The 27,678-nt window shown below is 42.9% G+C and overlaps 3 protein-coding genes and 1 long non-coding RNA gene across 8 annotated transcripts in view; 3 read left to right on the top strand and 1 right to left on the bottom strand.

Annotated features, from left to right (window-relative positions):
• The window catches only part of LOC311252129 (FHF complex subunit HOOK-interacting protein 1A-like), a 14,225-nt gene extending 4,960 nt beyond the window's left edge, over positions 1-9,265 (top strand). For 3 of the 4 annotated variants that reach the window (XM_084344987.1, XM_084344988.1, XM_084344989.1), the window contains 13 exons: positions 63-225; positions 359-470; positions 2,717-2,818; positions 3,026-3,082; positions 3,179-3,265; positions 3,885-4,052; positions 4,139-4,218; positions 4,802-4,980; positions 5,070-5,181; positions 5,357-6,672; positions 6,749-6,927; positions 7,018-7,138; positions 7,299-7,897. In XM_084344987.1, the coding sequence (XP_084201113.1) occupies positions 63-225; positions 359-470; positions 2,717-2,818; positions 3,026-3,082; positions 3,179-3,265; positions 3,885-4,052; positions 4,139-4,218; positions 4,802-4,980; positions 5,070-5,181; positions 5,357-6,672; positions 6,749-6,927; positions 7,018-7,138; positions 7,299-7,531 (2,909 nt within the window). In that variant the 3' untranslated portion in view covers positions 7,532-7,897. Of the gene's footprint in view, positions 1-62; positions 226-358; positions 471-2,716; positions 2,819-3,025; positions 3,083-3,178; positions 3,266-3,884; positions 4,053-4,138; positions 4,219-4,801; positions 4,981-5,069; positions 5,182-5,356; positions 6,673-6,748; positions 6,928-7,017; positions 7,139-7,298; positions 7,898-9,068 lie in introns of those variants that run through there. The other variant, XR_014621494.1, reaches the window with a different exon arrangement.
• A 1,039-nt stretch (positions 9,266-10,304) lies between these two features.
• Positions 10,305-12,608, top strand: LOC311251620. The gene is made up of 3 exons (XR_014621440.1): positions 10,305-10,432; positions 11,831-11,968; positions 12,452-12,608. It is a non-coding gene; the product is annotated as an uncharacterized lncRNA (long non-coding RNA).
• Positions 12,609-13,542: 934 nt separating this feature from the next.
• On the top strand, positions 13,543-22,257 carry LOC311251503 (uncharacterized protein). 2 transcript variants are annotated; one of them, XM_084343966.1, is made up of 10 exons: positions 13,543-13,717; positions 15,829-15,900; positions 16,679-16,806; positions 17,485-17,620; positions 18,724-18,756; positions 19,327-19,406; positions 19,490-19,580; positions 19,679-19,786; positions 19,918-20,088; positions 20,400-22,257. In XM_084343966.1, the coding sequence occupies exons 1-10, from the start codon at positions 13,684-13,686 to the stop codon at positions 20,534-20,536; spliced, it is 990 nt and encodes a 329-aa protein (XP_084200092.1). In that variant the 5' UTR covers positions 13,543-13,683; the 3' UTR covers positions 20,537-22,257. The 2 variants fall into 2 exon arrangements, with proteins under 2 accessions (XP_084200092.1, XP_084200091.1); XM_084343965.1 differs by having other exon boundaries at positions 16,673-16,806.
• A 124-nt stretch (positions 22,258-22,381) lies between these two features.
• Positions 22,382-25,565, bottom strand: LOC311251859 (sialoadhesin-like). The gene is made up of 6 exons (XM_084344504.1): positions 25,420-25,565; positions 25,281-25,322; positions 23,961-24,224; positions 23,621-23,926; positions 23,394-23,534; positions 22,382-23,275 (listed from the first exon to the last, which is right to left on the bottom strand). The coding sequence occupies exons 1-6, from the start codon at positions 25,448-25,450 to the stop codon at positions 23,196-23,198; spliced, it is 864 nt and encodes a 287-aa protein (XP_084200630.1). The 5' UTR covers positions 25,451-25,565; the 3' UTR covers positions 22,382-23,195.
• Between the last annotated feature and the right edge of the window lie 2,113 nt (positions 25,566-27,678).

Genomic DNA, 27,678 nt, shown 5'->3' with positions numbered 1-27,678 from the left:
ACATGATGGAAAGCTGTTTAAACAGTTACCTGGGTTGTTACTCACCTGTGTTTCCCCTCCAGACAGCGGCGGTGTGGTGGAGGCCGAGCTGGTCCTCCTGTTGAACCAGCTGTGTGTGGCGCTGGTCAAAGATCCGTCAGTCCTGGAGCTGTTCTTCCACACCAGCGAGGACCAGGGAGCCGCCAACTTCCTGCTCTTCTCCCTGCTCATACCATACACGCACAGGTATACATACACACAACCATAACCTGAAACTGGCCCCTGGGTTGGGCGGGTTTGGGTCAGGATACCAGAACATAATGAGTGATGAAGCCCACAGCAGCCGGACCACCACCTTCATCACCTCTCTCCCCCTCAGGCAGGGTTCAGTCGGTCAGCAGGCCAGAGATGCTCTGCTGCTCATCATGTCTCTGTCGGCCTCCGATCCTCGAGTCGCCAAGCACATCGCCGAGAACACATACTTCTGTCCTGTGAGTGCACGCACACACACTCACACACACACACACATACACACACACACACATAAACAGGACATATCGAGGAGAAGATAGTTTGGATCCTCCGTCACTCAACCTTGACGTTTCATGCCAAGACGCCTGCGCTCATCGTCTGTTGGCACAAGTTCTCAGGGTCATCTCGTGTCTGCCAGAGTGTCTCCTAAACTTGGAAATGTCAAGGATTTACTCAGCGTCCCTCAGTAGACGTGGATCACAGAGATAAGCCCATTAGTCGAGTTGCATTCTGCTGTCTTTGCCTCCAGCGTCCATATTTTGGATGCTTAAAACTGAACACAGTGATAAAAGGTTAAAATGGTGTCATAGACTTAAAACTTGGAAGAAAGACGAGCGTGTGATATCTTTTCTCAACCTTTCTGACAACTTATTAAGATCGATAGCTGCCAGTGTGGCAATAGATGCAATAAAACAAAAAAGGGATCCTAAAACTGAGCCACCGAAAGCTTTAAGAAGTTAAATCACTCAGATTAGCTGTGGATAATGTAAAGGTGTTTTCTGAGCACAGCTGCCAGTTTTTCCACGTTAGCTGAGCTTAACTAAGGAAGAAAAAGGACATTAACATGTTTTTTCTGAGTGCATGAACGCAGGATAAAAGCGCATGTATCGGTTGGAGTTAACAGATTAACAGGCCTCTAATAACCCTCCCAATACATTTTTTTATGAATGAGATTATTGTTTAAATTAGTGGAGTCTGTAGTCTCGTTGGTTCGGCGCTCCATTCATCTCCCCTCTGCACTGTAATCTCATTATCACAAGTTATGTAATAAACTAATGAGCTCACACTGCCTCCTCAGGGAGTGTGTGTGTGTGTGTGTGTGTGTGTGTGTGTGTGTGTGACAGCGAGAGAGAGAGATACAGTGGCAGTTAATTAAAAAACAAATTGAGGAAGAGGAGAAGAAGGAAAAGCAACTGGGAAATGTGTAGATGAGATATGAAGTCTGCAGCCCTGTGCTACAACTCAATGCTAACATCGACATGCTAACATGCACTCAAAGTACAGCTGAGGATGATGGGAAAGTTTTTCTGTCATAAACTTCAGCATTGGACCAAGAAAACAGTGATCCCGCCCCCTGGTGGCCAGTGAGAGGTCATTAACAGGGAAGAAATAGATAATTAACTCTTGAATTTTCTACTTAAGTTTGAAATTACTGTAATTTAGTGACGGACAGACCAGAAAACACTAAATAAAATTAATAATAATGTATGAATAAAATCTCAAAACATGTAAAAGTAAAAATGTTAATGACAGTAAAACAATTAAAGAGTTTCTCTGTGAGGCTGCTCTTTGAGCTCAATGCTAACATGCTAATGTTTAGCAGGTGTAATCCTCCAATGTTTCAGTTTAGCTTGTTTGCGCGCTAACTTTTGGTGAATCCATCCAGCAGTTGTTAAGAAAGACAGATGCAAAGCACAGATGTAAATATTAAGTGTCGGCCATGTTGGATCCTTCACTGCATTCACTGTGAGAGAAAGAGAGGGAGGGAGTGTGTATGTGAAAGGGCGAGCAGAGACACTTAAACACGTGCCACCTGTGTGTGTGTGTGTGTGTGTGTGTGTGTGTGTGTGCGTGTGTGTGTGTGTGTGAGTGTGAGGTTTAAGCCCATGTAACCACTCTGACCTCAATCTTTATGCAGCGAGCAGATTAGTAAACCAGTGTGAGATTGGCTCGTACACAGAGAGGGATTAGTAAGTCTGCACGTGATTGGACGGTTGCCTGATTGTTAACGAGACTGATGCTGCTGCTGTTGTTGTTGTTGTTGTTGTTGTTGTTTATTTCTTCTCTCTTTTTCTCTCTCCTCTCTAACTTAAGGAATAGTTCTGCATTTTGGGAAAAACACTGATTTGTTTTCGGAGAGATTTAAACCTCTCTCGTATGTTTACATGAAGGTTACGGGTCACGAAGGTTAAGCTAAGCTACCCAGCTGTAGCCAACAGCTGGGTAGCTTTGGAGGCATTGGTAGGCTAGCTCTTCCCTCTTGGTTCCAGTCTTTATGCTAAGCTAAGCTAATTATCTGACAGTTGTGGCTTCATATTTACCTTTGACCTAACTGATCCTGTTAAATGAATCATTTCTCTGCCCTCATTCTCTGCTCTTCATAATCTGCACTGGAATTTAATTTCCACAAAAGCCGGTGTGCTTGAAATGCTAACCTGCCTTTGTGTGTGTGTGTGTGTGTGTGTGTGTGTGTGTGTGTGGACAGGTGCTGGCCACAGGTCTGTCTGGTCTGTACTCGTCTCTTCCAGCCAGGCTGCAGGTTTACAGTGAAGACTGGCACTGTCTGGACCAGGCGGACTGGCAGCAGGTACACACTGTGTTTGTTAACACGATGACAAAGGGTTGAGACGATGATATGTGAGTGATGAATGAATAAAAGGACGAAGGTGATGAGTGAGAGAAAGTACTTAAAGGAACAGTTCACCCCTAAAAATGATCAACTCTTCTAAATCATCTTCTTAAATTTCATTGGCTGACGATGACGTCGCTCTCACCTGGTGTTTGGGTTCAACAGGTTCCGGCTCTCGTCCACTTCCTGCACTCGCTGGACTTCTGTAGTGCTGTCACCAAGGTAACACACACACACACACACACACACACACACACACACACACACACGCACACACAATGAATCGTCCTACAGTCAGCATGTGTCCGTCTCTCTCAGGTCGCTCATCCCTCCATCCGCTCTCAGCTGCTGAGTTACATCTACAACGGCTTCCTGGTGCCTGTACTGGCTCCTGCTCTGCACAAGGTACCACTCATCACCGCTGCCTCTGTGTGTCCTTATCGTCCTGTGTGATGTTCAAGGTGCTGCCATACCTCTGGGTCACAGGACACATAGGGCCTGTTCAGATCTGGTATTAACATCTAAGTTCAGGTGTGAATGCACCAGACACCCTTAACAAATCGCACAATTCTGAGAGATTTGCGTGAGGAGAGGCTTAAAAAAACTTTGTCTAACAGTTATGACCAATTTAAAATCCTTCATGCCTTTAATTTAATTTAATTCTGCATTAAATGCAACACATTAAGTTATCTGTTTTCTTGCCTGCCTCCGTGTCTAAGGTGCGTCTTACCTGCCGACATTAAGCAACTGATTTCACCATTTACACTTGAAAGAAGACAACATTTTACAAATACAGTAAACAGTAACCAATATAGGCTACTTCTTTGATGCCTTTGGAGAAAGTCACCAGACTCCCTTTAAAAATCACTCAGTTTAGTGAGTTGTTGAGTTGGAAGAAACTTTATAAACCTTGTGAATCTCTCTGTGAATTTAGTTTTTTCTTACCTTGTGTAAAAACACACCATGTCTGTCCCAGGGATGTACATGTTTATTTGTGTGTGTGTGTGTGTCTGTGTGTGTGTAGCTGACGGTGGAGGAGGTGATGACCACCACGGCGTACCTGGACCTGTTCCTGCGCTCCATCCCTGAGCCCGCCCTCCTGCAGACCTTCCTGTCCTTCATCCTGCTGCACACACATGACAACGTGCACATCCTGGACACACTGGTCAGCCGCGTCAACACACCTTTCCAGGTAACACACTGAGCACAGTCCACTGTTTTAATGACTCTTTACACATGTTAGTGAGCTCTACCTTTACCTGTCTGTGTGTCCATCAGTTGGGTACGGTGTCTCTGGCTCTGTTCAGGACTCTGATCGGTCTCTTCTGTGAAGACGTCATGCTGCAGCTGGTGTTCAGGTCAGTGTGACAGATTCATAGATCCATGGAAGAACTATTATTAGTTTACTTCTTTTAAAACAGGAAATAAGAAAGCATCCTTTCAGTTTACCTTTTACGTACTTATCAGAGCTAAACTTATACTTGTACGAAACATACTTATAACGGAAACAGACAACTTTCCAACCGTCTCATGTCCCGGTGCTAAGAGGAAACACATATCAACGGGGGAACGGACTTTGACACAACACCAGAGCATCTCTGTCCAGTGAATGTCCGTCTGGTCACTCTTGTTTCACCTCATTTTCTGTCACTCTCCTTATTTGCCTCCTCCATCAGCGGACTTCTTCTTCTCCCACAGTTATTCCAGTTGTTCCATTGTTACGTGGCGATAGTGACCGGGGAAAACACTGCCACTTCCTGTTTTGATTTGCTTCCTTTGTGCCATAATTTGTCCTTCAATTATGAGGGATAAATCATATTATCAGTGGGCTGGAAATATATAATGATTATAGCCTGGTCTGACCAATGAGAGTACTGCGTTCTATAGTTGTTGTGATATTTGGCTCTGCTGTGACTGAGCAGGAAGTGTCCGTGTCCTCAGGTATCTGATTCCCTGCAGTCACCTGAGCAGGAAGCAGCGCTGCTCCCTGAAGCAGAGGGACTGTTACTCCTCCAGCGCCGCCTCCTTCCTGCTCCTCATGCCCTCCTGGTGTCCGGGGAACCTTCACAACACGAACACACACTCACGCTCAGAGCACATCCACTGGCCCAAAGGAGCAGGTCAGTACGACCAACACACATCAACACATCAACACATAAACACTCTGTAATACACGTTTATGTTAACTTAGATTATCTGTCTGTGTCAGATCTGTCGGTGTCTGACAGTGTGGGTTACTGTCGAGGTTCAGACTTTTTGATGGATGTAAACTATCTCCACTATCTCTGGGACGCCCGTCAGGCCATCTCCACTTCACACAGGTCAGTCTCAGCTTTCAGGTTCCTCCATGATCAGGTGGAGCTACTGGCTCTGGGACTAAACCGCTGGCATGGCTAAAAAGCACAATACGTACAGTTAAAGTTGCTAATGACGCTGACTTGATCTTTACATGCTGGAGTTTGTTGTTATTTCTGATGAGTTGTGTTTTTTCTGCAGGGCATGTCGGTTCTGGTCGGCTCCGTATGACGGGATCAACCCTTCGCCTCATGAATACCGATCTGACACACCAGGGGACGACGCAGAAGACGAAGAAGAGATCGTTCAGCGAGAGAAGAGCGACTCCATCTGCTCTTTGGTTGTCACTCCTCCCCCTTTAGCCCTCTCCCCCACCCCGTCCTCCTCGGATACCGTCTCCGTGGGAAACCAGGCAGGAAGAGCCAACTCGGCCCTGGATCTGGAGTGGGACGACATCTTTGCAGATGACGATCTGGCTCTAGCAAATGGCGGCGTGAGCATGGAGGTCGACAGGAGTATGTCTACACTTGCACCTCCACCTCTGCCTCCTCGACACATCCAGGAGATGCGACGCACCGCCACCAAGCTGGTGCATGGCTCCTATGTGGAGGAGTCTGAGTTTGAGGACGATGTTCTCGTCTACGATCTCGTCGCACAGAAAGACACAAAGGCGGCCATTTTGGAGCGAATCATGGCAGCGAATCGACGGGCGCGGGGAAGCATCTCAAACGGCCAACGAGTGCAAACAGCAGCGACGACAACAAATTTCACAACAATGTTAACGACAACAGGGAGGACGGTGATGGAAACGGTAAATAGTATAATGTCGACACGGAGGAGGAGCGAGGACGGAGGGAAGGAGGAGCGCAGATGGAGCGAGGATTATGGGAAGGAGGTGAGGAGGAGGAGCGAGGATTGTGGAAAGGAGATGTGGAGGAGGAGAGACGACAGAGAAGAGGAGGTGAGGAGGACTGAAGTACAAGGAGAAACAAGGGGTCGTCAGGTTTTCACCAACGGTTTTAATGTAAAGGATCACATCATCGACGAATGTGATGATACGGACGAAGACGGGAAGACGTTTCAGCAAAACTGCAAACTGAATCACATTCACACACAACATCACGGTTTATCTACGAACCCTCTACCCAATGGCCATTCAGAATCTGAGCTACAGCCGTGTGCAACTGATGCCAAGCCTCCAAACCTGCCTGGTAACAAGGCCACTCATAATGACGACTTCCTGTCCCGATACCAAGAGCTCATGCTCTCTTTGGGCGTGGAGCCAGACTGTGATGACATCACAGATGACATCAGCACGTTCAGGAGACGAGTCCGAGCACTGAGGCAGAAACTGGAAGACGAGGGCGAAGGTTTTGTGTTTGGCTCCTCGTGGGACGACAGAGAGGAGGAGGCAGAGGAGGAGGCGATGGAGGAGGAGGAGGAGGAGGAGGAGGAAGGAGAGGAGAGGAGGAGCAGCAGTAAGAAAGGCAGCAGGAGGCTCGGCGTTCCTTTCACAGGTCTGTGTTGTTAGATGTTAAAGTGTTTTCTCCCTGTCACACACACACTGACCTGCAGTTTCCCATGATGCAACAGGCCCGTTCATCAGCGTCCTGTTGTCGCGGCTGGAGAACCTTCTGGAAAACTCCATCGCTGTGAACCTGCTGGTGACGGGCATCCTGGCCCAGCTGGTGTCGTACCCGCAACCTCTGCTGAGGTCCTTCCTGCTCAGCACTGACACACACAACCAGCCCAACGTCCGCACACTGTACCAGGTAACACACACACACACACACACACACACACACACACACAGTCCATTGTTTTGTATTTTCATCCCTCTGTACGTGTGTGTTTGTATTCAGGTGTTGGTGGCGGTGCACGCTCAGATCGAGCGCTACGTGTCGGCGAGACCGGACTATCCCGCCCTGATCACTCAGGCCTGGAGGTTCCTGTTAGCTAAAGACCAAGACAGCAAGTTTAGAGGTAAATGAACACACACACGGTAAAACACCCAGCTGGAGGCTTTAGCTGCGGTTCGTCTACAGAAGACAAAACTAGTCTGACAGGAGGAATCTCAGACGCTGTTTTGACTTTGCTTGAAGCCTCTTGTTGCTTCACGATCACATGTCCTCGTGTCTTTCAGAGTGCCTCCAGTCTCCGGGCGGGGACATCATCCTGGACCCATCCCTTCCTAACGGCACCATGAGGAACGCTCTTGCTTTGCCTCCTCTCAGCGTCCTGCCGCCCTGCCCTCCCATCCCCCCCCAAGCCAAGAGCCGAGTGTTCGCCATCGTCCTGTACGCAGAGTTCCTGAAAGAGCTGGCCGCCACCGCACAGGAGCACAGCATCGCACCGGACCGCTCCGCCGAGGAGTAACAGCTGCTGACGGCGATCTGCTGGTCTGTTAGCGAGTCAAGGAGCTGCTTTATGAAGACTCAGTGACCTAAAAACCTAAAAGTACAAGCACAACACATGCACATACATTACACTCTGAGCTGTGATGCAACATGTGAGTGATTATTGTTTCTATGCGTAGATTTGTATGTACACGATGTTTATATTCCTGGCAGCACTTGAATATTTTCCCCCTGTGTGAATATGGATGGTATTTATATGCAGATGATGAAATTATTTTGAAGATGAGTCGACGTTTTTCGACATATTTATGAGATTGGTGCAAATAGTTTTCTATGGTCTTTTATGAAAAAACTTTGCACAAGTAGTAAATATCTGTGGCGGCCATTTTTTCAAGCTTTCCCTGCCATTCTGATGCTACTAGCTTGCTCATAGCTTCAGCAGTATACCAGTGTACCACCTGGGCCTGTGGAAGAGGCAGGTTGTTACATCTGACCCCAATGAAACGATTGGAAGGAGCTGATTTATTGATGCTGTCGGGATGTGACAGTATTTTCTACAAATATAACAAAAACCCTTCAAAGATAACAACTGTAGCTTTAAGAGGAAAACCTGATGCCGTTCAAAACGTTGCTGTTTCAAAGGAAGAGATGACTTTTAACCTCTGAGCCTGAGCTTTAGGGCCAGTACTACCACCAAGTGATGGAGCATTTAATTTCAGTTAGTTGATACTGCAGATGGACAGCAGGAGGCAGCGGAGGACCACCTACTCAACTAAACCCCTCTTTAAATGAACTGTTCCCGTCTTGTTTCTCCAGAAGGTCTGTTTTTGGTGAACTGCAGAGTTTATGTCAACAGTTTAAACAGTCCTACTGCTACTCACACACATTTACATATTTGTTTTTTAAAGGTAGACTATCTAAGAACAATATATAGACTCATACACAAATACTCCCTCTCAATCATCACTTACGATCTACTAGAGCGATGTGGCAGTGTCTCCCTGTACTTTCTTGTTTTGTTATTTTACAAAAGACCTAAGAAGATCAGACTCTTGGATCAACTGTCTTTCTCCAGAAAGACTCGCTGCATCTTCGAATGGTGTGTTTACACACAGTAACCGACAGATCCTGCATAGTATGCCTTTAAAAAAACTCACTCCAGGCAGATGTTGCTTTAATGTCTGGACTCTAAACAAACCAAACAAGAGACGCTCTCTGGTACAAGTATTGTTATAAATCACACAGTTTCACATGTGCTACAGCCGATCAACATTCTACATTTTAAATTTTGATGCTGCAAATGAAAATCTGAATCAAAGGAGGAGGAGCCTCTGAGATCAGTCGTGTCTTCCTGTTGTTTTCATGTTTTCCTGATGTGTCTTTACGCACACAGAGTGATGACGAAGCCTTACTTTGACCTACGCAGAGATTTCAGTGCAAGAAACCAAGATGCATCTTCTGTCTTATGCAAATATCAGATCTGACTTTATCTCATTTGCTCTTCTCATGTAAAGTGTCTGATTTTTCTTTCATTTTTGTCCATTTTTTGTCTAAAGAAAAGGTTGAAATGATTTGCTGTCGTGCTCCCATGCAGCCTCTCTACATAATACACACTGTGTTACCATGGAGACATGGACCAACCTGCTGAACGTCGACACTGCCACCTGCTGGTGAAGCACAGTTTCTCCTTTTTGAATAAATTATTGCCAAAATGATGTGGAAATAAATAAACTGATGTTGACAATCAAATTCAGACGGTTCAGCTTTGCTTTCTCTTATTTTTTTTTCTGTTTCTACTAGTTTATTATGAATCGGATTCGTTTATTTAAATGGTATTGAATGTATTTGGAGGTATCAGGGGTCTGTAAGTTACCAACACCCAAAGTGCATAAAACTACATAAACTTGCATAATGTCCAACACATAAACTATATATTACTGGATTTGAATCAATCGCTGAGGCTGGCGTGCAAGTGGCTCAGGAGAGAGGAGGAAGAGAAAGAGGGTCACAGCAGAGGGGCCAGCATATAATCAGATTAATTCTGTGTGGGGGGGAAATATTTGATATCTGATGAAATCGCTGCTATCTCAGGACGTCCGGGTAGAAGATGACGCTGTCTGCTGTGACATGAGAGGAGCTTTTTGAAAAAGCATCCGCAATCGCACTTCTTTTTGCCATTTTGTCATCATTTAATGATGGATTATTGTGACTGAAATGGTAATTGGGAATAAGAAGACTGTTTTTGTAGGAGTTTGATGCACTACTGAAACTCCCAGACACTTAACTGGCAAGCTGTCAAAACCAGAACAAGGAAAAAGGACTGGGTCTCCTGTCTATACAATGACTTATTGGCTGTTGCCGGACACATCGAAGCTCCAAACAGGTCAAATAAGCTGTCAATCAATAGTTCAGAGGTCAGCAGGCATCTTAGATAACTCTGTATTACAGATTAATGGCTTTTACTTTAAAATAGTATAAAGTTTTTTAACAGATGAAAGTGTGAGAAAGCAGCCACGATCGGCCCTTTTTGCCAAGCGGTGTTCGTATTGTTCGGCGAACTAGCTGGATGCTTTGTTTTAACAGCTAAATTGTCAGACATCACGTGTGTGATTCATGGTGCAATCCAAACGTGATAAAAAAAAAAATATTTGTCTCTGATCATTGACTGCTTTGAACTTGGGCCAATTATCAGCTGGGGTGTGAAGTCTGCCATTTCGAAAAGCCGCCTCGACACACTGTGGTTAGCTGGTTCCTGTCTTGGTGCACACAAGACACAGTCGTGAAGTGGCAGCCAGTCAGTCAGCTGGAGAAACTGGGTGTACGCCTCACGTTTGAAGAAGAAGAAGAGAAAGAAGAATCGTTCAAGAGGTGATGATGACGATGACGATGATTAAGGTTTACCTGCTGATCTGGGCTGTCGGTGAGTCAGAGAAACAAAAAAGCTTCAACACGTTAAAAGATACGAATCTGCTTAATCTCATTTTTTTGATCTTTGTCCGGTGAGCACAACTTCTTAATGATTATCAATCTAAATGACGATGACATGACATGACAGCAATAAACCACTATTTAACATATTTACATCTGGTTCAGCCAAGACTCTCTGATTTATTAACTTTTATCAATTACAAACGGTACAGAAAACATCCTGAAGGCGTCGTCATTGTAAATGAACGACTGCAGAACATCCAGAAAACTGTGTAGGCTGAACGGTGATCGGTGAGTTCACGGCCTGTGGTCGAAGGACTCAATTTAATCCAGCGGTCGTGGAGCATATGTATCTCTTCTGTAAAGAAGTCAGCGACCTAGACGCCGTAGAAAGACGTCCACAGCAGCAATCAAATCATCATCACGGTCCGGTCAGCTCTTTCTTCCTCTCTGGGAAAGAGGTAGTAGTCTGAGGGTGTCAAACCCTCGTTTATTCTTTGAATCTGTGCTATCTTTAGCCTTCACGAGACTGCGATGTGTCAAGACAGTAAGAAGCTGTTAAGATAACAGAAAAAAGAAGACTGAAGCCTTTCTCACGCTGGTGGGGTTTATTAAGATACATCTGCCATTAGCAGGCTAGCTCAGATTAGCAGAGAAACTGGAAACAGCTAGCCTGGCTTTGGCTGAAACTAGGTACAGTAATTGATTGTGTGGAGGCAGACAGCAACACGTCTGGAGGCCCTCATCTTCTGAAGTGGTTTAAAGACCGAGAAAATCTAAGTCAAGGCCGAGCTGGGAGGCGTTTGGGGTGGTTGGACGGGTCATACACAGGACGGGTCATACACAGGACTTTCACTAAGTCTCAAGGTTGACTTGTTTTGAAATTATGTCACGTAAGTAAGGTAACGGAGGTAAATAAAGTAATGTAAGTACGTCACTTAAGTGAGGTGACTGAACTTTTAAGCAAAAGTATCATCGTTAGGGTTAATTTTATCGAAAGTTGCCATACCTGAAGAGTTGGGAGTGAGAACGAGTTCGTGTGGGACTATTTCTTGGCCAGTCACAGTGACTGCCTGGAGCCTCTGCTAGTTGCCTGATGCATTCATGGTGGTGTCGCTCTAGCTAGTCCCAAAACGCCGGCCCTTTCAGGTTTTTTTTTGTTTTTTGTGGATCAGTGGGAAAACCTCCTGTTGTGCAGGTACAGCAAAATATCAAGTCTGTACAAGAAGTTAACTACGACTCTCAAAGTGCACTTTTGGCATGAAACATCCAATCATCAAGCTTTTCTGTAAAGTCATCGTGGTGAGCAGAAGCTTGAGATTGGATATAACAATCCTCAGTTTGTTGCTGCATTTTTAACAAGCTGTAATTGCTCTTTTGTTCCTTATAGGTGCTACAAACATGTTAGGAAGTGGAGACCATCAGAATTTCCAGTCTGATGATGAAGATACTCCTGTTGGCAGTGGTGACGACGTCAGGACACCTGAAACACTTGAAACACCTGAAAACTCAACCACTTCCTCCTCAGGTAACCTCTTTCTCCTCTGGTTGACGTCCAGGCAGCTTTTTGATTGAGCGTCAATACAGTTAGCTTGTTGACCGACAGCGTTTCATCTCATAATTGTTTTCACTTACATTTTGTTTTACTGTATTTTATTTTTGGTTGTGTTTTGGATTCATTCTTCTTTTCCTTTAAACTTCAGTTGAAACTTCTGTGCGCCCATGTTGACTACAGAGAGAGATGACATTTTATTGAACACTACACTTAAAAGTCTAAGTTTCATAATCTCCAGCTGTGGCATGACAGGATTTGGTGTGTTTGTTTGCAGACGATACCACACGTTATGTCTGAAAAGCCTCTGATAAACGCTGGTGCCATGCCGGTGGCACAGTTTTTGATGCTTCTCTTCAGACCTTCAGAAAGTGTTTCTTTATGTTTGATACCACATTTGCTTTAAAGTACGTTTCCTTTTTGTTTTCTGTTATTGAACTGAATCTCTCCTGCCCCCAGACGCCGCACTGTGGAAGACTGGACCTTCACTGTGGCTCGTCCTAACATCTGGAGTCTGCGTTGGTGCACATCTGTAGCTTCGTCTAGGCTGCAACTGAGACCTCAGTGAATGTAATGAAGGCATTGTTTTATCTGTTTTATCCATTTGGTTTGTAAAGTGTCTTTGGGTGACTTGATTGTAGCTTACAAATAAAATGCATTCATATTATTTTCCACTTTCTTAATTATAAAGATGCAAGTGATGTTTACAATTGCTTGATAAATTGTTTATAAAGCATTTCATAAATTTTTAACAGTCAAATAACAATTAACGGTCATATTGATAACATTTATGTAGACAAATCATTTTATAAAAGTAGTACATTAAAGGTCGTCTGTACTGTAACATGACAAAGTGAGAATCAGCACTCAACAGGTCCGACAATGTGTTGGTGAGGTAATAAGTCAAACACTGAGTGAGCATCCTGTGTAGATGTGGAGCTGACACTGTGGTCGATGACTCAGTTCCTGAATACTGACTTATACCGAGAGAGATTTAGAGGGTAGAGAGACACAGAGAGTGTTATATATATACATATATATATAGAGAGAGAGTGAGAGTAAGGGTGGCGGGATGTTCAGAAACAGAGAGGGGGAGAGGACAAGTTAAAGTAGAGAAACAAGTGATTGTAGGCTGATAAGAATGAATACAAGATTATAAATACACCCTGCATGGACAAAATTTGTCTTTTCCAAGTGATGAAGACTTGTCTAAAATATTATTTTACAGTGTATCTGTCAAAGGAACAGTCGCCCAAAGATGTAAATCTTTTCAAATCCAGTCATTTTTTTCCCATTGAGCTTGTGCACCTACTTCAGACGAGCTGTACGGAGCCATTTAGTGTTTCATTGGTCTCCAGCTACTTCAGTTGTTTAGGAGAATTCTGCAACGCTGTTTTGCTGCGCACATTTTTGGGTGAACTGTTCCTTTAACATTGTGAGAGGCAAGAAGAGAGCAGCAGGTAGGATGTGAGAGAGAGCGAGCGAGCGAGCTGCAGACACAGGAAGAGAGAGAGGGTTCGAAGCAGAGAGCTCGCAGACAAGAAGTGAGAGCGGAGGTGAGAGGAAGACGGTCGTGGAAAAAGGAACAACTTAAGACATTTAAAGGACACTGGACCCCTTCGCTGATGACCGTCCACCATCTTTAGAGACTTATTTTTAGAAAGAAACAGAGAAGTATCATCATCGTAACCATGAAGAAGTCGTGGAGTCGCCTCTGCTTCCTCAGTAAGTCTCATCTCAAACTTACTTCCTTTTGTTTGTGTTGTTTTTCAGGCTGATGACAAACTCTGATTTATTGATTAAAATAAATAAAAGCAGAGTAGAAACGCTGCACGTGAACTCGATCGGGGCTCCCGCCCTCGCTCGCACGCCAACATTAAAAACTCCCGAGCTCGGATTGTTTTGACACGAAGCCTCGTGGCTTCACTCCCGATCGTAAGAAGTTCTGCTGTAGTCTCCGATGAGCGGCCTCCGCAGCAAAAAACACTTGGATATCCAATAATTCAAGGGTTCATTCAAGGACGTCTGGCATACACAGGAAGTAGTACGGAGCAGGCAAACGCTGCGATACAGGTGAATAAATCAACGAGAGGAAGCTTGAAATGTCACGAAATTGGATGCAAAACACTTCAAGAAAGAGAAAAGTGGCTCTGATCATTTTTATGAAATGTAAAACTGTGCGATAATAATTTCAAATGAAGTCCACATTATTTATTTTCACTGTCGCCTCGAGGTTTATTTCCCCCTCAGCCTCATTTATTCCACCTTAAATTAGCAAAATAACGCAGATTTTTGCAAATTTACTGATTTTATTCTGTTTCAATATGAAACCATGAACGTGTTAATATAGATTCCTTTGTTATGCAACAGAAATGATGAAAATGTTATAATGAATCAATATAATGAATAAATAGTTTCCTTTCCGGTGTGCATGTATCAAATATGAGCCGTAGAAGATTCATGCATTATATATTAAAAAAGAAAAAGATGTTAGAAGGATTGAACTTCACCAACAGAACATAGCTCAAAGGTCAGAGGTCAGAGCAGCAATAAAAGAAGTATAAGTGAGTAAATATAAGATTAACGTGCTCCTACATGATCTTCTCCGACTTCTTTGCTCACATTTTCACACCAGTGTTCGTCCTTTTCACACGTATGAAAACTTGTTGCAGCAGGAGACCATCAGCAAACCCACCTGATAACTGTGACTGAGTCTATGTGCAGACGAGCACAGCGGTGGAAAGCAACAAAACTCTGTTCATCAGTCCCTCCAGGAAGCAGCGACATTGTGATCGCCACAATTAACGCAAAATTCAACCGATCTCTGTTAATTCTGCACGACCGTCCTAATTCTGTTGAGCCACACGTGCACGTATCAGAGCTCGTTTGTGGTTGTGAGGCTGCAGACGTGCAACACAACAACTCACATCTACCAACAAACATTACAGCTTTACACCGTGAAAGGCGAATCTCTGATGGTCTGCACGGCAGCAGGGTAAACTGTGTTGTGTCACATGCAACAAATGCGACGACTCAGACGTAAGATAAGGGAGCTCCACTTTTAACAGCTGCTTCATTAAACACATTCAAGCATCAATAAATACAACCAAATCTAATAATATGAAATGGGCCATTCTTTAAGATATAATATGTAAGATTTCTGGATTAAAATGTCTAAAAACCGACTCGACTTGTGTTTACTCAAGCTAACGTTTCATTTGGTCGCCTATCGCTGTCACAGCAGGGAGAGAGTCGGCGAGTGAGGAAGGAAGGCGGCGAAGGTGACGTGATTAAAACTTTAAAACGTGACCTCATCTGTAAACGTTTGAGCCCGAGTCATGTCGGATGGATTTCCCTCAGCAGCGGTGGTTGTTCAGTGGAGTGATCACTAACAGCCAGATAACGTTCCTGCACATTAGGCGTAAGCTAGCGAGCAGGTGAAGCTCCAGGTGTTTATTCCTCCAGAAGATCTGGATCTAATCCAGACTCTCTCCTGCCGATATCACAGTTGTCAAACGCCTTTGGTTTTGTTTTGATAGCGACCTCTAGCAGCAGAAATGACATATCGTGCGTTTAAGTACATTTTGATGGGAATACTCTGGTGATGTTAGACTTGTAACAGGGTATTTCTACTTTCATTTAAGTAAAAGTATTTCTACCACCGCTGGATATGTGTTCATTTATGTTCTGTTTTCTTGACTGACAGATATTTACTCATTTATCTTGCATCAGTCAGAACCCGGGTCCTTGGTCAACCGCTGCAGGTGTTTCCAATGATTCTGCTTCATACAGTTTGAGGCCTTGTGTAATAACTTCACTCTGTTTTTCTGTCTCAGTTCTAGCAATGTCTTCTTTTTCCAGAGGAGAAACTGCTCCACAAAATGGCAAGTCTATCAATGAGACGATGGGTAAGTGACAGCAGACTTGATTAATCAGTGATTTATTGTAGCTCTCCTGTACTGTACATGTCAGGAAGTTTTTTGTGTTACTGTGACAACCTGCGACCTCAAACTGTCATTGCCAGTCTAGGCTGAGGTCTAACTGACACGTCGGACCAGCCCAGACACCAGGATGTAATGTTAGCATTAAACCACAGACATGTCCAATGTTGACATGTGTACCCAGCGTGGCAGCTTCACATTACGTGCTTATTAACCACCTGTTACAGCAGGAAGTTGAGGGGAAGGTGGTGGTGACGAGGCTGCCAAACGGCCGACTGGAGTCACACCACCGGATACTTTTAAGGACACCTCGAGACATTTCCATCTGGTTTTTCACGGGAAGTCGGACCATACCCGTCTGTGATCGTGGCGACCTAAACAGGGATTTTTTAGCCAATCCATGATGTTTTCCTAAACCTGACCAGAGTATAAGCGCAACAAAGTGACAAGAGAGAAACAGAAAATTCAACATAAGCAAACGTCCAGTTTTAGTCTGATCTGTGGTTTTGTAGAAACGTACTCAGCTAACATTTATTCCTGAGATTTGGTTGATCCAACTGTGTTTCTATTATGGTGACTTTGATGTTTCCTGCTTATTTCTTCCAATCTGATGTTCCTGCGTACGTGTAAAACCATCCGTCATAGCCACGCTGACAGTCTCCACATCCTGCATCTGTCCTGTGTTGTGTGAGGGTTCAGAAAACATCTGGCTGATTCACGTGTGTCTCTTCCATGTCAGACACAGATTCCTCTCCGACTCAGCCGCTGGCAACTGCTGAAGCAAATGTAGCTCTCGGCCAAACATCGGCCTCCCTTTCTCCTCAGACTAATATATCAACGATGGCAACAGTTGACCCTTCATCAGCCAATGAGGTAACAGCTGCCACAACGTTTGTTGTACTTCTGTAGCTGTAGCATGTGATCATCTTATGACTTCTCACCGGTATAAAAACCAGCCCAGTAAACTCTGGATCATACTACAGAGGTGGTTCAACATTTTTGACGAGGTGATTAGCTTGTTTCACTGGTAGCAACAGAGTCAAACCCAGAAGCCACTGACCAGGCTGGTGTGTTTGGAGTAAAAGGAACAGTTCACCCAAAAATATAAATCCAGTCATCATCTCCTCCCTCCATGCTGATGGAGAGTCAGGTGAACTTTCGTAGTCCACAACAATTTCTGGAGCTTCACAGCAAAAAAAAAGCAAAACATGAACAAGACCCATCCTCCACAGAAATCTGCTCAGTAGTCCTCATGTAATCCTGCCGACCAACCGACCAACCAACTGACCGACCGACCGACCGACCAACCAACCAACCAACCAACCAACCATCAGCATGGGTGTGAGGAGATAATTGACTGAATTTACATTTTTGGGTGAACTGCTTCTTTAAAACTTAATGTTAAACTATTTCTGTTCGTTAAAGAGTCAAACTACCAAGAAACAACGAGACATCTTCACAGTAAAAACAGTACACGTATGTACGAATGATGTTTGAAAATGACGTGAAGCTGTCAAACACACTCTGACTTCCCTCTCGTGTCTTTTACAGACTGCAGAAGAGGGAGTCAGTAACATCACAGCAGTGCGGACGACAGCCTCGACGCCAGGCAGCAAGATGGAGGGTGGCGCCGGCGCTGTGACGACAACAGTCACTATAGCGACGACGGGTACTTCACCAACGACAGGTAGCTCACAGTGGTGCGGATGCAAAAGGCATATTTACGAGTGGTGTGCTTCAGTTTGTCTTCCTGTGTGTCAAACCACAAGCATCACATGCTCACACACTCTGTAACTGTTAGCCCCACACGCACACACACACACGCACACACACAGTAAAACACTCAAGCCTATCAAACACACAAACATTTAGACACACATGCAACGGCCAGTAAGTCACTTTACGTCACACACAATGATTTTTTCAAAAAAAGTTTGCTCATCATAGTTTTATAACCATGATCATAATTCAGTGGTGGAATGTAACTAAGTATATTTACTTGAGTACTGTACATTTTTGAAGTACTTTAATGGGGTATTTCCATTTTCTGCTACTTTATACTCTCACTCCACTACTACTGACGAATATTGTGCATTTCTTACTCTACTACAATCATTATATTACTTTAGTAACTAGTTACTTAGCAGATTACATGCTGCAGCAGAGCAGCGTAGCATATTTTAAAATTCATTAATATTACCGGCAACTGTGAAAAAAGAAAAACCTCTGAATATTGGAATACGTGTAAATATATGTACAATGTACTCTTAATACTGAAGTACATTTATTGCCAGAAAACTACTTTTGATACTTCAGTATGTTCAGTATCAGGTACTCAGGGTGACTTTCAATTTTCAAGTATGACTTTTAGGTACTTTTTACAACATTTGCTCGTCGCAGCTTTAAAAACTTGATAGCATGATGTTTTATTGGTGACATTTTGTAGCCGATGCAATTAACTAATTCACTGATAAAGTAATTTGCAGATTAATAATTAATGAAAATACAAGTTTTGTTTTTCAGCTGATACTTTGGTGATCTGTGGACTTGCTTAGTTCATTCATTTCCTGATTCCTTAGTCTTCCTTGTTAGACTCGATGACTCTTTAATGTTACGTCTGTTTTGAAAAGACAAAAGTTTTGTTCAGTGTAAGAACACCATGTGTAACTTTCTCTTGCTCCGGTTCTCCACTAGGGGGCAGTCTGGTACCACCATGAATGAACACTGTATTTGTCTTGAAGTGCTGAACCTCAGAGAACTGAACAGTAACCAGCTGTCTGTTTCTTTCAGCATCTATTGTAGATGGCGGTCAGTCGTCCTGGGGTAAGTGTGTTTTACTATTTCATCTGTTTCACCAGGAGAAACCACAATATTCCTCCTACTGCAACCACTAACACATGATGTCCAGCTCACAAAGGCCCCGACCTAGTAAAATAATTCAACGGAAACAAATTGAAATTCATAAAAAAAAAGTATCTCAATTATAAATTGACCAATTATTCTAATTATGTGATACAGATTTAATTTTCACAGACTAGATACGATAAGATATGAATAATTCCTGTACGAGAAAACACCTCTGTAGTCTTTGGTGAATGCAATGCCCTTCCATATGCAACATTTTTCGATATTATATGATATTATATATAATAAACAGTGTGCAATAATGTATACATTGTGTAAAATCAACCAATCAACCATAATGAATCAACCAACCAATCATTCAACCAACCAATAAAACCCCAATCATCCAACCAGCCAACCAACCAGCCAATCAATCAACAAACTGATTGGCGTTCTCATCACAGTTCATTGATTGATGGCACCGACGAGCCTCAACGTTTCTACAACAGCCAACAAACTGAAGTGTCTCTCTCTGCGTCCATCTTCTAGGTTATGTGATCCTGGTGTTGATCATCGTGATGATCATTGTTCTGTGTGTCATCCTCTACTTACTCAGGAGAGCTTCCAGGGTAAAAGCTTTCAAACACATATTTTACATCTACTCACTGTAGTATGTTACAGTTGAGGCTCACTTATTTGTTTGTTTGTCCAGACGTACTCGTTCGACCTGCAGCGTCCGCTTCCCGTCAGCCATCACAACGAACCCACCGGCACCTTTGAGCCGGTCTACCTGGACGACCTGGGTGTGTGTGGTTACATTTAAACTGCTGCAACGTGACCGCTGCACAGAGAGGTGTGTCCTGACGTTTGTGTGCTTCGGTTTGTGTGTGTTGTATCTCAGAACGATCAGCTCCTAAAGACCAAGTGAACACAGATGACCTCTCACCTCCTCCAGTAGCCAATGGCACAACTTCAACGTCAGAGGAGAAGGGCCCCAACGGAGAGAGCGGTAGGCTGCGTTTTAAACTCTTTCAGCAAACCCACCAATCAAACACTGCGCCAACACCGGCTCAGTCAGAAAAACACTGCACTTGTCTTAACTTTCCTTCTCTCCTGGTCCACCTCCGCCCGTCACTCCAGCTCCACAGGAACAGTCCGATGCGAACGGCCTGACTGGTGAGACTTCACCCACCAGTAACACCAGTCCCTCACTGGGCGACGATCCCGCTGACAAGACGACCAGCCCACTGAGCAGTACCGACCTGTTCTTCGATGCTGTTGGGGAGGAGATCGGAAACAACAACAACCCATGTAAGATATTTTATATAGATACAAACGAGCCTCTTTGTGTGCCTGACAGATAACAGATAACATCAGAACAGTTTTCTTCAAGGTGCAATACGTAAGAATTAAACTACCTGGCAGTGTAGAAAGTAGCAGTAGTGGAAGCTTCTTTGGTGCAGCTAGGCTAATGCTAGCTATCTACTTCTTGGTGCCAAGCTAGGCTAAAAAAGTCTTTCAGTCAGAAGTCAGAACGGAAACAAGTGTTTATATTTTTGGAAAACATACCTCAGTGTAATATCTGATAGTTGTGCCTGTGTCCATGTCTTTGGTCTCCTCAGCGGTTTGCTCCAGCGACCCGTTCGTTGAAATCAACCTGGATGACCCGGCGTGGTGCGATCAGCTCCTCAGCTCTCCTGAAGCTCCTTCGTCCGTCCTCCCCTTCACTCCTTTCTCCTTCTCCACCTCCTCTTCTTAGCACCTTTGACTGACCCAGCTCGACATGGAGGAAGCTACTGAGTCCTCAAAAGACTCAGCAAAGAGCATTCAGTCAGCTGTTGACAGTGTATAGCCTATAACTCAACCAACGAGCTGTAAATATAGAGAGCTAACGTTGGTTTAAGCATTGTATTGTGTGTTTAGATGCCTTTAACAAACTGACCAGCCAGATAAGGTTTAGAGATAAAACATTTGAATGTTTTGCCATTTCTGGTGGACCATCATGGGAGCTTATTTCCAGAGGTGGGTAGAGATGAGCTACATTTACTCCGTTATGTACTTGATTAACCTTTTTTTTTTTTACTTTTTAAAGTAGATTTGAGTAGAGTAGTTACTTGAGTAGGTGTTGTTGGGAAAATGTTGTGTTTTTCCAGGATTTGAAGCCAGTTTTCATAGAGCCCAAACCATGTAGTCACAGCGACACAGGGTCAAAAAATACTTTTTTCCCACAAGCTTACATCGTGAAAGAAACAATCCCTGTGAAAAGATCCGAATTTAATCCATTCGGTCCAATACGATCTGAAGATTTAATCATTTCCTTCCCATTCAAGCTCACAGAACTGAACCAGAACCAACTCTACTCTTTTTGAATACTTTGTTACGACCTTTTCTGAGCCCAGCTGGCTCCATGTTGGTGTTGAGACGATGTAGTTCACTGAGCGCTTTAACACAAAACTACATGAGATTTTACTTGATGTTACAACAAACTGACACTTTATTGACTTGATTAACAAACATATGTGTGATTCACGACTCAATTCAAACAGGATCAAAACATTATTTGTCTCTTCATTGCCAGAAAAGTGTTTAATGAAATGAAATAAGGTCTCTTTAATGACTGATGTGACAGCAGGAGGCTTTTAAATAGAGTGGTGTAGCAATGATGTTGTAGCTGTTTGTAGCTAACTGAAGTTAGCATCACTCTGGTTCCTCTGTGGGATTATTGATTGTATTTTGGATTATTACAGAAAATAATCTGTGTCAAACACAAGTTTATGATCCTTCCAGGTTTTATTCATCAAGATAATCTTCACAGACGAACATCACTTTGTGATGAGGGAACCGGATGTGCTAACATGCTAATATGCTAACTGATCTCTGGTGTTAGGACTCATTACTTCACCACTTTATGCCTTAACGTACGTCACGTTTATCAGTTGAGTTCTGCCTGTTTTTCTCCCGTCAACATGTTTTTTGACATTTGTTGATCAGATGTGCAGGAGAAATGTAAAGTGTGTCAGTCGGACTGAATCTGTTCATGTCTAAAAATGATTGATTAAAAGTCTTTTTAAAAAAAATATAATTGTCCCTTTTTTCTTTGTTGTGTGCAGTTAATCGCAACTATGTTTCTGTTGTTTCACTTCTCTTCTTTTTCATTTTGGCTGCATATCACATAAATGCTGTTAAATGTAAGGGTGAATCATTATGTAGTGACTTACCATATACCACATATAACTAACTTCTTAAACGCTAGTGGAGATCACAAGATTTCATATATACCGAACATGTAAGGGGATATTTTGGGCTCATATTGGTATGAAATGGTGCACAAGGCAGAATAATAACAGTTGTTGTAGCACTGCATAAAAAACCCCACTCGAACACGACTCCAACAAGAGTCAATGATTTATGATAAGTTATAAATACAGTGCGTTCATACATTCAGGCATAAATTCAAAGATCAAATAGAAGAAAAGAAAACTGAAAGCTGAATAAATAATTTAAGAAAAGATCATTATTGTACGACACAAGTAGAAATAATCAGATCGTACTTAAACTCAAAAGAAAAAAAGTAAAAAACGATGATCAGAAAATGTAGCCTCGAGTGAGTAAATGAAAAAATGCAAAACGTGAAAATGGAAACGCTTAAAAGAAGAAATCTAAAACAGCAAAGGAAATAAGAAGTCCATTAAATAGCTCTTATAAACCAACGGCCAGAAACTCAGTCGCCTGCCTGCTGCATGGGACTGTTACATTATTTCCTGTCAGTTTAAAACTTTTAGTGTCCGCATGAAACTGAGGTTCACACCTTAAAGAGTGGAAACATCCACTGAGGCTCTTTTCTGAGAGATTGTAGCCGCGAACGTCTTCAGACGTGTAAATCCACAAGTTCAACACGACTGAACTGAAGTTAAACGCATTTCCCACATGAAGTGCAGTCAGTTCAACAGTGAGATATTTGATTTAGTGTTGATGAGCTGATGCTTTCTTCTCTCTCTGCTGTGTCGTATTGTACATATTAATAATGCCGTAACATAAATGCAATAAAAACATATTTAAATCACCCAGACAGACGATAATAAACTGCCTCCTCTTGCTTCCTGTGAGAAATTCAGTTGGTATTTTTTACTTTCTCTTTGACTTAGGTCATCAGGTGACTTGTGTTCTTTTAGCTACTTGATGCTGCTGATGATCTGAAGTGTGTCACAACTAACTGCACGGCTAACTGAGCTAACTCGCTAACAGCAGCTACATTTGAGGGTGATTCTTACATATTGCTGCTGTAATGTAAAGCACAGTGAGTTAACCTGTGATGAACTGTGCTGTATGAATAAAATTCATTCAGTGATTTTATGAGCATGAAATGAAAATATACACTAATAAAAATGTAAATCATTCGAACATAAAAGCTAAAATATTCAATATCTGTATGTGGTTTTGTCCTCTTCAATCTCCATGATGACATCGTAGCTTCTGTCTTCTCCAGCGAGCCGTGGAGCTGCAACGAACAGAAGAACAACAGAAACAGAAACAGAAACCATGAGCACCCGAAGGAAAGCTGACCTGAACAGGCTCAAATGCAGCGACCGACCTGGATCAGTCCTGTTGGTTCTCACCTCTTCTGTTGTCTCTGTATATGAGGATCATTAAGATGGTGGACAGCAGGTATGGAGTTGCCACGACGATGTGCCATATGAGTCTGAAGAGTGACATCACCGGAGCTGCAGGAGCATCAGGAGCAACAGGAGCATCAGGACCTGCTGACAATGAAGAGAGTTTGATTTCATCGTACAAGTTAAAAACAATCATCTTTGTAGTCTTTTAATGATTAATCATATCTCACCTCTGACAGTCAGCCAGCTCTCTGGTGATCTTCCAGCTCCGGAGATGTTACACCTGTAGAGTCCTTCATCAGATCTGGAGACGCTGTGGATGGTCATGTGTCCTGTCGAGCTGCTCCCGATCAGAAGACCATCTTTATAGAAGTCAGCAGTGAGACTGGAGGAAACAGTCGTCTGTGATTGGCAGCTCAGAGTCACATCTTCTCCCTCCGTCACAGGAACAACAGGACTCTCCAGGATCACATCACCACCTGAGGGAAAGATCATCATTACATCATGTAATGCAACAGCTACGGTGAGTAAAGACTCTTGTGTGCAGCAGTTTGTCTTGTTCAAACCCACCAGTCACAGTGATGTTAACTGTGTTGCTGCACTCTCCTGCTGCAGACTCACACCAGTACAGTCCAGTGTCTCCTGAGTAGGCGTCCTCAAAGTAGCAGTAGGATTTATTGACACCATGCAAGGAGGGGGGACACTCCTCATTAAGTTTTTTTGTTGTGTTCCTCTTAATTGTCCACCCAGAAGAGTCTCCCGGCGGCTCACAGGTCAGAGAGACGGACTCGTACTGGAAGAACTGGGATCTGTTGGGAACGACTCTGAGGACGGCTGCAAGACACAAACAGACGGAGGCAGAGTGACATGTTAATTAATAGGTAGGTAGTTAAAAGGAGCCATTGAACTAGTTATGTAGGCTATAAAGTGGTATTTGTTGCACAGTGAGAGACGACGTCAGTATCTTAAAGCGTGGGAGTGCCACCTGCTGGCTGTCAGACACAAAGGTAAGCATAACTTCTGTATATGATAATAGTTAGTGGCCCCTTTAAACGCCTCATATGACATCCAGATATGATTTATGTTGATGACGGTCCTGGTAATTATAAGTGCTGTATCTAGGGCTTCTTCTTCTTCAGTTCTAACTAACTGCAGGACAGCTGCAGGGTTTTAAATCCTTCTGAATCCATCTTTGTCAAACTGGAACGACCGTCTCTGAACAGAGGAGATGGACTAAAACATCACTGATCATCCACCTACAACGCTGTACTGAGTTCTCTCCCCAGACAGCTTAACAACCATTCACACCTGGGCTCACCTAGCCCTAGCAACCCACATGAAGGACTGTTGGACCAACGACCCACACGTGTCCTTAACGACTCTGTAAGGACACTCCCACACAGGGTTTAAAAGCCTGCGACTCCCCTCTATGGTGGTTTAATGTTTCTCTGTGGTCGTTTTATGTCTCTTTGTAGACGTTAGGAGTCTCTTTGTAGCTGTTGTTTGTCTCTTTGCAGTTCATATCATGTGTCTTTGTAGACTTTCAAATTCTCTTTGTAGACATTTTGAATCTCTTTGAAGTCATTTTATGTCTCTGTAGTAGTTTAAAATGATGTTTGTAGTTGCTGCATGTCTTGTTGTGTCTCTTTGTAGTTGTTTTGTGACTAATCATCAGATAGACACAAATGGAAGACATTTTGTTAGCATTCAGTTCAGCTAGCATAGCATTAGCTAACCCTAATCCTATCAATAGCTAACTTCAGTTGTCTTAATATATTGCTTCTCTTTATGTGTTGTCGAATATAAAAGCGTCACTGACAAAACATGAATCAAGTTTTTACACTTTGAATCCCTGGAAGTGAATAAATCCACAGATAAAGAGCTCATTACCTTCTTTTTTGGTATCAGACGAGGCAAACTCTAGGAACACACCTAAAAACACACGGCAGAGAGAGAACGAAGACATGATCGATGATATCCTGTGAGTTACAAGACAAAGCACATATAAAAAAGACAAGGTTATACTCACAGAGGCTGAGGTGCAACACAGCGGTCTTCATCTCGTCTCACGGCTGACTGGAAAATGACTGACTTAGCACCACTGCCCACCACTTCCTCTTTCAATGTGAGAACACGTTTACCTTGACTGATGTGACGCCCAGGCCACTTTTTCTGGGTCATCGTACTTCATTTTCCAAGAAGAGAAACATATGTAACAATAGGTTATCTTCATTCTAACACCTTTTAAAGATATTATATATATGATTTCTGCATAAAACTGTCTAAAAACCCTGCTCACTGGTCCTTAAAGTTAATGCATTATTTATAATTCTCGTGTAAGTATTTTTGCTGTTTAATAGCAGAAAAAACATCTGAATACATTCAATCAGGGTGACATTCATACTCCCCAGAGGATGAATCCGACTTACTTTAATGATCCTCTGCACTTTTCCTCTCGCACCACCAGGAGGTTCATGTTTTGTGATTTTGAGTAAAATATCTCAACAACTATTGGAAGGATTGTCATGAAATTTGGTTCAGATGTTTATGTTCCTCTCATGATGAACTGTGTTTTTATTCTGCATTAAAACAACCAGACCAGGTGGTTGTTTTTAAGTTGCAAACAGGCCAATGAGTTACTTTTAGCCAATCAGTCAATGTGTGTGTTTTAGTGTGTATAGGTGAGATGAAGGAGTTCACTGTGGCTGCTTGCAACGAAGAATGAAGAAATACCTGTTCTCTTAGTCTAAAATGAGAAACTCAGGTACTTTGAGATCCAAAGCTGTACTCTTAACAATATCAAAAATAATCGTAATGTAATGATCATCGTCTTTGAACAGAGGAGGTGGCCTACGACGTTATCACCCACATACAATGCTGTACTGAGTTCCCTCCCCAGACAGCTGAACAACCATTCACACCTGGGCTCACCTAGCCCTGGCAACCCACATGAAGGACACTCCCACACAGTGTAAAAGCCTGCAAACTCTCCTCCAGTTAGTTAGAACTGAAGAAGCCTCTTGGATGAGAGGTGAAATGTCTTCAAGAAACTGAATAATAAACTGATAATGAAATGAGTCGTTGTACTTTGACACATTAGTTACATTTGCTCTTCCCAGGGATTTGATTTGGTGTTTTTTCTCTCAATCAACAAAAAACAACACGCAATCATTTAAAAATGTATGAGAGTATGAAGGACGAGGTCGGTTTAAGAAGTGAACTATGACAAAATAAAGCGTATGAGTTCAGTAAATACACTGAGAGGAAGCCTTTATATAGAGAACATGTGTTAATTCATATATTATTACACCAATGACACAGTTAAAGAAGTGAGTAGACATCCAGATTATTGTTGTTAGACACAAAATCATTCTAAAGAACAAAAATAAATAATTATTCTATCTACGGCAGACCTGCTATATTAAAAGTGCTTAACCTTGGGAGCTTGCAAGTCTACTGAAAGACCAAAATGCATAAATAAATATAAACATAAGTGATAATAAAACAAAAACGACAGATTGATTAATTGAGATTAATTAAGATTAATTTGCTGAAACTTGCTCAAAACAATTATGAGCCTCTTTCACCAGGATGATGTCATGGTTGAATAAACCGAGTTTTTCAGATGTCAATGTGGCTGAAACTGATTTTAAATGCCTATTTGTGACTGAGCTCAGGTTATTACAGGAGTGTGACTGTTTGGTTTAGGTGTGTTGACTGTGTTAAGTTAAGATTAGATTAGAGAGGTAGGAAGGAGCTCCCTGTGGCTGACTTCCAGCAACAAGGAATGAAGAAATACCTGTTTGTTAGGACATATTACACAGACAATAAAGCTGCACCCTCGAGTGTTTTTAAATGGATCAAGGTGCAACATCTACAAAGAATTAATACCACTCTGTTACCCAACCAAACAGCAGACAAACTCAGTTAAAGTGCAGCTGGTGAAGATTATGAGCTTTAAGCAGCTAAGTTTCACCTCAGGAGGTGGTGGAGACCAAAAACAGAGCAAAAAGAGAGTGAATACTGGACACAAAACGACTCCAGTGGGACGATCATGGTGCTCTGTGTCTGCTAGGTATTAAAATTTGGCTGATTTAATCATGTCATAATATCTGCATGGTGCGTTTTCAGCTAAAAATTCAATTAATGGAAGTTTTTCATTATGTGGCATCACATTGTTAGTCAACGACTATCGTGCCTGCTCAGATTTCTGTTACCAAAGTTAATTTCCTTTAAAATCATGTTTTTCTGGTTGCTGTCCACCAACATGATTAGTAGCTGATATCTG

This window comes from Pagrus pagrus (assembly GCF_965226575.1).
Source record: "Pagrus pagrus genome assembly, chromosome: 22".
NCBI classification, from domain to species: domain Eukaryota; kingdom Metazoa; phylum Chordata; class Actinopteri; order Spariformes; family Sparidae; genus Pagrus; species Pagrus pagrus.
Note: the sequence above shows the minus strand (reverse complement) of the source record. Positions and strands in the feature narration are given on the sequence as shown.